Consider the following 10,533-nt stretch of genomic DNA (forward strand, 5'->3'; position numbering starts at 1 on the left):
CTCATATTAGACACTGTATTAGCCTTTTAGAATGAGCTATCAAAATTAATATTTTATTCCATGGGCAGTTTTGCCAGTGAAACCTGAATTGTAGACTTTCCATCCTTTTACAAAGGACCCTTGCAACCAGCAGAGGAGATTTTTCATTTTATCATAAAACATGGAGTGACGCAGTTGTTTTTCCCACCAAGCTTGTTCTTTCCACACAATTTGTATGATGTTCCACATTGTGGATTTCACCCTACCCATTTAATAATGAATTGACTTGTGTATGAGCAAAAACAGCCTCTTCAGCCCCTTGAGCCTGTGCCACCATCAGATAAGATCATGGCTGTTTTGTTTGTTTTCAATGCTGTGTTTCCATTCATTGCTGGTAATCTTGCAAAACTAGAATCAATTGATCTCTACCTTTTTTGAAAAAAAAATTGACCCCTGCTTTTAGAGGTAGAATTCCAAAGTTGCACAGACCTCCTGAGAAAGAAATGTTCTTCATTTCTGCCTTATAATAGTGAATCCTAATTTTTAAGCAGTGCTGCCTAATTCACCTTGTCAGGAATTTTCAGGATCTTCTGAACTTCAGTGAAGTCACGCCTCACCCTTCTGAAATCCAATGTCCAACTTCTTAAGACAACCCACTAATTCCAAATACCAACCTAGTGAACTTCCTCTAACCATCTCTAACACATTTAAAGCCTTCCTGGAATAAGGAAACCAAAAATGCACATAGTATTTGAGATGTGATCTCATCAATGCCCTGTATAACTGAAGTTTTATAACTGAGTTTAATTGTCGTCTTGACGTTATTATTCAGCAATGTCGAATGCACAAAGACCATCAGTTTGTCCTGAAACTAAACTGAAATAGCTGGAAAAACTCAGCAGATCTGGCAACATCAGTGGAGAGAAAGCAGAGTTTTGAGTTCAGACAAAGGCTCATTGGACCCAAAACGTTGACTCTGCACAGATGCTGCCAGACCTGCTAAATTTCTCCAGCCTATCGTTTTTGTTTCATATTTCCAGCATGCACTTTGTTCTTTGTTTTTGATCAGTCTCTTTTGGTTTCATGACATCAGTGCTTGTCTCAAGGGATATTTGATAATACCTTCCTGAATTATTGAATCCAATTCTGAAATAAATAATTTATCCACTTTCTTTGCTTTACATTAAAATTTGTTTCACAGCTGCATTCTGGATGTTTTTCAAGTCTTGCTTGACACTTGTAAATTTAGAACTCTGCCCTCTAGGTCTGCCTTCACTCTTCAAGTCTTGCAGCTATCTTACATTAGCTGTATTCTCACCACTCCAGGGCCCTTCATAATTGTCTTTTGTCATAGAAGATGCTGTTTTACCATTGTAAGTGTCCCATAATTTAGAGCTTGAAGTCTCCAAATTGCTTTTTCCTCACCTTTCCAAAACATTGAAGGTGGAATATTCAGATTTGTGTGCAGTATACCAATGTGTGGTTTCACAAATTGTCTAGTAAGATTGCAATCATTTTTTTTGGGCCTGAATGCATTCATCTCTACAAAGTTTGTCTTCACAGATGGTAAATCGTTAATGCAGTCCACGGGCCTAAGAAATTACAAGTGGCAGAAATTGATCTGTTCCACCTTGATAATTAAGATGTAATTAGCCTAATTCATGAAGAATGCAGCAGTGATGAGAATTGTACAGGGAGTGGAATAGTTGCTGCACTTGCCTTAATCTGAGAAACTTAAACATTCATCTTGCAAATGGCATCATCAATGTGTATCCTTTTCTATATGTGCAAAAATATTTTTATCAAATAAATCTAAATTGCATGTCCTGACCCCACAGCTGTTAGCCAATAGAAACGAGCAGATGGGACCATTAGTTCACAACAAGTGGTGTGGATTTAAAAATCAGTTTATGGGAACCAAGATAATGTTCTGGCTCATTGTGCACACAGATTCTTAATGTATTCAGTGAACATTATGTGGGGACTTAGAGTCATCGAGGTGTGCAGCACAGGAAAAGGCCCGGGTCAAAACAAACCAGCTAACTATTCAAATCCCATTTTCCAGCACTTGGTCTATAGCCTTGTATGCCTTGTCTATGCATATTTTATAATTACATTCGGATGTGTAACAGCCTCACTTTGCAGCAATAAATGCATACCTGCCATTCTACTGGAGTCACAGTCCAATGATCACAGATTCACAGAATTGTTGAGGCCATTTGACCCATCATGTCTGCACCAGCTCTTCAGTGAGCACCATGACTTGGTGCCTTTTGCTTCACTTTGCCCCCATACCATTGCACATTGATACTAATCAAATAATCATCTAATGCCATCTTGGATGCTTCAGTTGACTCTGCTTCCACCACACTTCCAGGCAGTGCGTTCCAAACTAAATCACTCGTGTGGGAAAAAAAAACTTCATGTCACATTTTTACTTTTGCAAATCGTGTAAAGTCTGTGCCCCCTCATTCTCAATTCTATTACAAGTGTGAGTGGATTCTCGCTCTCTACTGCTCGCAGACCCCTCATGATTTTGGAAACTTCAGTTATGGTCTGCTTTTAGCCTTCTTTGTTCCACAGACAACATTCTCAACTGCTCAAATCAATCCGTAAATCTCTTCTGTAGTCTCTCCATTCCTTCCTGTGGTGTGGCCCCCAGAACTGTACATAATGCTCCACCTGAACTTTAACAAGCATCTTGCAGAAGTCTAGCACAACTTCCATGCTCTTGAAATCTATGCCTCTGTTAATAAGGATAGAAACTGTTCTTTCCACCTGTCATGCCACCGTCTGCAATCTATTCTCGTGTGTATATTGTGCTCCTATTTTATATCTTTTGTCTGCCAGTTCTCTGTCCGTTCTCTGTCTAACATTGCCCATGTTGTTTTAGAGCTCTATGCTGTCTTCCTTACATTTTTATATTCTCCTAAGTTGCATATCACCCAGAACTTTGAAATTGTCCTCTATACGGCAAGGTCTGAATCATTAAGATAGATCAGGAAAAGCAAGGGCAGCAATACTGACCTGATGGGACATTCCACTACAAACCTTCCTCCAGTCTGAAAAATATCCATTGGTCACTAGCTTGTTACCCATCACTGAACCAATTTTGTATCTACATTTTTATTTGTCCCTTTTATTCCTTGACCTAACCTTTTCTCAAGTCTTTTGTGTGGCATTGCATGGACTGCCTTTTGAATGTTAACTACATAAACAGCACTACCATCATCACCTTTGTCTGTAATCTCTTCAAAAAAAAAACTCCACCAAAAAACATCAAACATAATTTCCCTTTCAGATATCCATGGTGGCTATCCCCAAATAGCCTAACCTTTTCTATGTGACTACTAATTTGATCCTGTTTCTGAAATATCCTTGCCAGTGACATTAAACTGGTGTGTATTTGCTGGATTTTTTTTTTTCCTTAAAAACTTTGAGTACAGGCATAGTATCTGCAATTCTCCAGTCCTCTGGTATTTGTCCCCAACCTCGGAAGATTAAAAAATATGATCAGTGCCCCTGAAATTTCCACACTCTCTCCCTTTGATACCCTTAGATGTACCTTCTCGTTCTTGTGCCTTGTCAATGTTAAGTATCAATAGTCTATGCAACATTTCCTCCTTATTAATTTTGAGCCCTTCTCGTGACAGAACTTACTCCTCTGCCACCACAGCCTGCGTGGCATCTACTTCCTTAATAAACACCTGATGTAAAGCATCCATTTAATATGTGAGCTTTTGCTTCAATGTTTAAAACTCCTTTTTTGCCCTTCATTGGACCCACTCCTTTTATGACTGCTTGATTATTTATGCGTCTGAAGACTATTTGGTGATTCCCTTTTAACGTTAGCTGCCAGTCTTGTTCATAATTCCTTCTCTAATGTGCTTTATCCCCCACCTGCTGAACCTTCTGTATTCCTTTTAGTTCTCAATCATGTTTTCTCCCTGACATCTGTCATTAGCACACTTTTTTTCTCTATTCAGGTGCAACCTGTAAAGGTGTCACCTTCCCCAGAGCCAGTTCCCGTGTCTCAGAAATCTAAGGCCCTCCGTCCTTTATTATCTTTTCTCTGCCTTAATATTCTATATATGTACACACTTACATGTGGCACTGGGAGTAAACAGATGACTACTTTTGAGGTCCTGCTTGCTAATTTTCTACCCAGTTCACCAAATTTTGATTTGAAGAACCACATCTCTGCTGTTGCTCAAGTCACTGGTACCAGTGTTGACCACAATTTCCCTTGGCTCTGACTGCAGTTCCCTGAGGAGCTAATGCCTTTACCAGCTTCCAAAACAGAGCTGATTTATGTGCAAGACTCCACAAGACTCCACAAGACCCCCTATGTTACCTGGCATTGGTCTTCAAATGGTGTTCTTCACAAATTTGGAAAGTGATATGTTAATGGATTTTCTTAACCAACCAATCTGTGATTACTGCAACCTCTGAAAGGTTGCCTGTGTATCAGACCTCAGTGCTGTTGATCTATACACCTTGTTTTCAGTCGTAAATATATTCATTCTATGGTGGTTTTAAGGTTCGAAGTTACTGGAGCAATTTGTGATTTTGGAGTTGTAAAAGGTCCTCTTTGCACTTACTGTTGAAATGCAGGAGTTCCATTTTCTGACTAGCTATGGTGATGTTAATAGAAAGTTTAGCTGGTCAAGGGACAGTTAATTGAAATAAGTAGGAATGAGCCACATAGTTGTAAATTAGCCTGGTTGACAGTGTAAAACCAAGACCATGGGCTCTGACACTATTAGTGAAGCAAGCTGAAGAACTACATTTTAGTGAACTTCCTTTCAGAATCTGTCCTCTTATCCTTTGAGATGTGTTCAATTTTATTCAATCTAATCTAGAAACTGCACAAACTTCCTTTAGAATATCATTCTTTAATGGTTTCTTGATTTTGAGTGAGTAGAATTTCAGTTTCCAACCTAATCTAGTTATATTCCTGACAAATACCATATCACCTCTTAGTTGAGTAACTTCAGAATTCATAATTTTGATGATTCACGTTAATTTGTCATTTTTAATGTGAGGAACTATAGTTCTAAAAGATATTAATATTCTCCATAGCAAATGTTCCTAATTATAACATAATGAGTACAATTTGGGACTGAGAATTAGCGACTGAGATTCTATCATTCCTGACTATTCATGTATTGCTGCTAATGAGTTATGATAATACAATCTCTTTTTTTTCTTCTCTTTCACAGCTTGCAATGAAGCACAAATGTTGAGCAGTTGCCAAACCATTTGAGAGTTGTGTCCAGGGTGATCGTCACGCAGAGTGACAGAAGTTTGTTAATGTGCATTTCCTTTAATGGAAAGTTATTTCTTCAAACTTGATGCTGCCGATATAAGAATATGTTACAATATTTTTTAAACTTAATTAGCAATGTTTAACGAAATACAAAACAGTCTCTTGATCTTTTTTCAGTATCTTAGATATCAGGCTGTTCATAGCCCTGAATGATTATAACTGTAGGCTTTCAACTTAGACAGCTTTTAATTAATGTAGTATTACACAGTAGTGATAGAATTTCAGTAATGATTTTTTAAAACTTATTTAAATCTTGATAAACTGTACCGTGGCAGAAAATTTTTGTTATAGGAATTGGACTTTTCAAACTATAATGTCACTCGAACTGTGACTGAGCAATATGTTATGTCTATTTTTAATGATGTGACTCCTTATTTTAAAACAATCCAGTAATTGTCCAATTACTGTGAACTGTACACTGAGGCACTCATTCTGGCTCATGAGGAAAACTAGGATGTTGCAAATGCAATGTAGGAAACTCAATTTTTCAACCTGTGTGGCAATTAGCACGAGCATATTATTGAATAGCATAATGAAAAATAATTCAGGTAAATGTTTCATATTGAATTTTTTTTTCTGTAAAATGTCACAAACTTAGGTAGATTATGATAAGAGTGTCACACTTAGCCACTGGTGTTTTGTAACAGTAAAACACTGCAGGTAAACTGCTAGTACAACTACTTTAAAAACCAAAAGGCACTCCTGACATTTGATATGTTGTTAATTCTGACTGCAGCAGAATGTGTGCTGTGAAGTTCTGTGCCTGTCTCTTCAGTGTGTGGGTTATTGCTCTGTTCTACTGTTTCCAACCTTGGATATCGTTAAAACATTTTAATTGTGCAATATGCGTTTTTGTATAAAGTTATGTTGTACTGTAACAGCTAAAATACTTAACATTTTTCATCTAATAGAGTTTTCAAAGGATTAACCTTGAAATAAATATCTTGAAACATGCCTAGGTAGCTTGTTTAGATTTGTGCACAATAGCACTGGTTGTTTTTTGCAGGCAATTTTGGAAAACCAAGCTCATCTGCAATCTCATGCACAATGCTCGTCCCTGATTTCCTGTCAAGTTTATTGTAATTGTCAGATCTCTGCATTTTTATGCACTGGAATTTGCACATACTGGCTGGTGTATTATTCACAGTGCCCTGGAATACTGTAGAACTATCTGGCTTAGGTCCCACGTGATTGAATCTACCTTGGAATTAAACTTCAATCATCGAATATGTCACCAGAACATCTATAGCAGTCTATTCTCCCCACCTTCCCAGCTGAATAATAAAGTTTGTAATTACAAAATTGAGTGGATTGAGTAATTGCTTGGTGAACGACAGTGTCTCCCTCCAGAGGTTTTCAATGGTAGGCAGTTTGAGAGATTGTATTTTGATTCTCTTTACTAACTCGCTCTCAAGTGCTCTGTTTACTAAACCGCATTTCCATCCATTCTTCATACAACTGTGTTTTTGTAGTACACTTTACTCTTACAAGCTAAACTAAATTAAATACATCTTCATAGGCTGCCAATCCATTAGTTTCTTTACACCGTTTAATTCTTATCAGCTTCCTGCTGCAAGCAGTGTTTAGACCGGTTTCTCTAAAGGCTACCCCTGAATAAGTTTAATACTGTTACCTACTCAACAAAGCCATCCTCGCCATCATGTCTCCATAACTCACTCAACTATGGAAAGATTATAATATTAAGTAGCCCTCTAACCATCTCTTGGGACCTGAACAGGTTGCAGGACGTCACAGTTTCCTCCACCAGCATGTCCCTATCATCTGCTGCTTTTTATCTCTGAAATTTCCTTATACACTACCAATTTCTATAACACTGTTCCACATATTTCTAACTTTTTATTTAGGACTACCACCTTGTACTAATGTACGGATTTGTACTTTTTAAATAAATATTAAATAGGGCCACTACCCTGTTTTAAGAAATCGCACTTCCGTGAAACTGCAAGAATGAATATGCAATAGTAAATGAAATCTCTCAACCGAGCTGCAGGAAATCAGTTTGATGTCTTCTGTACTTTTATTTAGTACGTTTATAATCTCTCCCTTATTTAGATCACATAGGTAAAAGGACTAACACATCTCAATTATGCAAGCTCAGACCAGACAGACATTCTAATCCCATCAGCAGTAATGGCTAGCATTTAGCAAGTGTTTAAACTAGCTCCTGTTTCCCCTGGGCACATGTCACACAAACTGGTGTACAATAGATACAACCATGTGACACCATAGTGCTAAAGTTTTAATGTATGTAAGAACTGTGCATAAAAGAGATTATTGAAAAACTGTACTTTGGATTCCATCATTGCCTCGAATGCTCAATTAAGAGGCTATTTTGTTATTGAACACAGTTCCACGACTTGACGCAGTTGGCTGGGGACATTGCTGAAACTGACTGGTCACTGACACCACCCCAAAGGTAGGAGTCTTCCTTCTTAAAGTTGTGACCTAGTCCCTGAACGCAATCACGCACCTCTTGAGTTGGCCATTTTCAAATTCCCTCAAGCTCTCCAAATCAGCTGAAATAGCCTACAGCAAAAAGAATTGCCCACAGTGCACATATCTGGGTGACTGAATGACCCCAGTAAGCTGCCTACAACCTCCAAAGGCGGGCTGCCCCCTCCTGACATAACCGAGGAAGAAATGCTGTGCTAATTACAAAACTACATTGAAGTACAGTTCTTGTTAGGGAAAGCTGTAACCAAAATCCGGCAGAGATATAATATTCCTAAAGAACAGTGGACCCTAGATGACATTGAACAGCTGTGAGGAAAACCCACCTGACAGGAAGATAAGGGCAGAACTGAATGGTCACTTGCGTTAATGGGATAAATTTGCCAAAGGAATGAAATCATGCCTTGATCAGCCAATGATCATGAATTAAACCATCTTCAAGAGCAATTAAAAGTAGTGCATGAACTGCTGCCAAAGGACGGAGCAAAGCGAGAAAAAGCTGAACTTAAAAAATCGGGAGCTTGAGAAAGAAAACGAGACTGAAAGATGAAATAACAATCCTGAGAGTGTTTTTCCCTAGTTTCCAAGCCCATACAGAATTTGTATCCAACTACCCCTGACATTTAGGAAGTGGTTCAGCAAAGCCAAGCTATTGCCCGTGTGAAACAGAGGGACAAGAGTGATGGGTCCTTTAACAGTGAAAACGCTGAGGACTGTATACCCTGGGCACCATTTTTATGACCCCTTTAAAACTAAGGTAAAAATAGAAAGTAGTAAGGCCAAGTTAGAGGTCAGCACTGAGGTGAATGCGCTGGCAAAACAGACCAAAAAACACACTGCATGAACCTGTGACCCTTGATGACACTGAGTGAGGCATTTGTTTAGACCACCTCAGAAGGGGCCGATGAAAACATAGGAAAGTCGAGACTGGTTAAGGGGAGTATACGTGCTCCAGCGCCGGGGTACAGCTTCTGAATATCATTGTCGCTAAAAGAGAAGGACCCTTTCTCCATTAGGCAGTAGAAGGTGCCCTTGGAGAGTACGAGCAAGAGCTGCAAGCTGGCTGGACAGCAATAAAACATTGGTTACAGGGGTGTAGTCTGCCTAAGACTGATTGGACAAAAGTCATGGATTGCTGTCAAAAAGCTACAGAGGAAATCCCAGCAGACAAGGAAAGGCTTAGGACAACCTGGAAAGAGGATGCAGAAATCCCAAATGTGCAGGATGACAGGGATTTAGAAGGTTGTGATTACAGCCTGCTGAAGTCTGTTTTGTGGTTGGACTTCAACCTGAGCTTACTAAGATGCTAAAGCTCACCCAACCAGACTGGAACCAGAGGGGAATTAATGATTATGAAATGGTGGACTGAGCCTACTGTCTCGACCGAGATATGGGCGCCAAATTAGGAGCCCTACAACCAGGACAAATGGGACAGGCCCCCAGTAACTCTGGAAAGACCCAGGACAAATGCCCAGGGAGTGTTAGATCTGTGGGAAGAAATGTCACTGGGCCAGAAGGTGCTGGCAAAGGAGGAAAAGGTGAAAACATCCAGTAGGCAATAAGGAAGCAGAGGCCCCAAAAACTGGTAGTAAGACCGAACTCCTAGAGCAGTTTAAATAGCTCCTGCTGCTGCTGGGTGGTGAGCTGCTGAAGATGACAAAAAACCGCCCCATGCCCCCCTACGCTCCTACTGGCTTTATACCAGCAGAGGATAGGCGGACTGTACATGACCATGAGAGTGGGCATCCTGGATATTCAGTGCCTTTTGGACACTGGAGCAGAATTGACGTTCCTACCCCAGAAGTACAAGACCAAACTCCTGCTGGACGGGACACAGAGCAGCTGACTGAGCAGAAGCTGACAGGATCGAAATTGAAAGGACCAAACACGTGCATGTTGCATTCAGCCCCCGTGAGGTAGGAGCCTTTGTATGGGTAGGACCTGTAGCCCAGCTGCTGCTTGGAATGGATTTCCTCGCCCAACTAAATTCGCCTGTATATTTCAATGGTGGACAGATAACGTGTTCCATCAGAACCCTGCAAAGTGAAGAATTAAAAGACCACCCCATCTGGTCTAAAGACAAGGATGACTGTGGGTTACTGCAAATGGAACCCACAACTTTTACAGGGATGTCTCCGCCTGGCAGTAAACAGTACCCCATCAGCCCAACGTCTACTGTAGGAATCCTCCCAATAATTCAGAGGTGAGAGGATAAAGGGATTTTGGTAAAAACCCACAGCACCTCCTAACAGCCCAGTGTGGCTCGTGTGAAAGGTAAGTGGGAATGGAGATTAACTATAGATTACAGGAAAGCCAACAAATGCATAAATCAAAAGCTTCCATTAGTAGCCGACCCCTCCATTATAATCAGTACCTTAACACCAGACCACAAGTGGTTTGCAGTCATAGCTAATGGCTTCTGGTCAGTACCCCTAGCACCTAAGTACAATCATGGTTTGCCTTCACTGTACAGCAACAACAGTACACATGGACCCAACTCTCACAGCCCTACTGTATACCATATGGCCTTACAAAACCACTTCTGCAAAATGCCCCCAACCGAGTCAGTTATCACTTAGCACGTGGATGATAGCTTCAGAAACGGAAAAGCAATATGAGCTAGACCTTAAGACCCTCCTAAATCACCTGCAAGGAAAAAGTCATAAGGCCAGTATTGAAAAGTATCAGATCGCCCAGAAAGAGGTAGTCTGTTTAGGACAGAAAATCTCCCACAAGAGACAGGAGATCACCCA

At 40.1% G+C, this 10,533-nt stretch overlaps 1 protein-coding gene across 1 annotated transcript in view; it reads left to right on the forward strand.

Annotated features, from left to right (window-relative positions):
- Nucleotides 1-6,610, forward strand: part of stxbp6 (syntaxin binding protein 6 (amisyn)) — a 190,520-nt gene extending 183,910 nt beyond the window's left edge. Inside the window, exon 6 of the mRNA XM_048600397.1 lies at nucleotides 5,202-6,610. Within this exon, the coding sequence (XP_048456354.1) occupies nucleotides 5,202-5,225 (24 nt within the window). The 3' untranslated portion in view covers nucleotides 5,226-6,610. The remainder of the gene's footprint in view (nucleotides 1-5,201) is intronic.
- Nucleotides 6,611-10,533: the final 3,923 nt, after the last annotated feature.

The sequence above is a fragment of the Rhincodon typus genome, chromosome 8, assembly GCF_021869965.1.
Source record: "Rhincodon typus isolate 14 chromosome 8, sRhiTyp1.1, whole genome shotgun sequence".
Taxonomy (NCBI): domain Eukaryota; kingdom Metazoa; phylum Chordata; class Chondrichthyes; order Orectolobiformes; family Rhincodontidae; genus Rhincodon; species Rhincodon typus.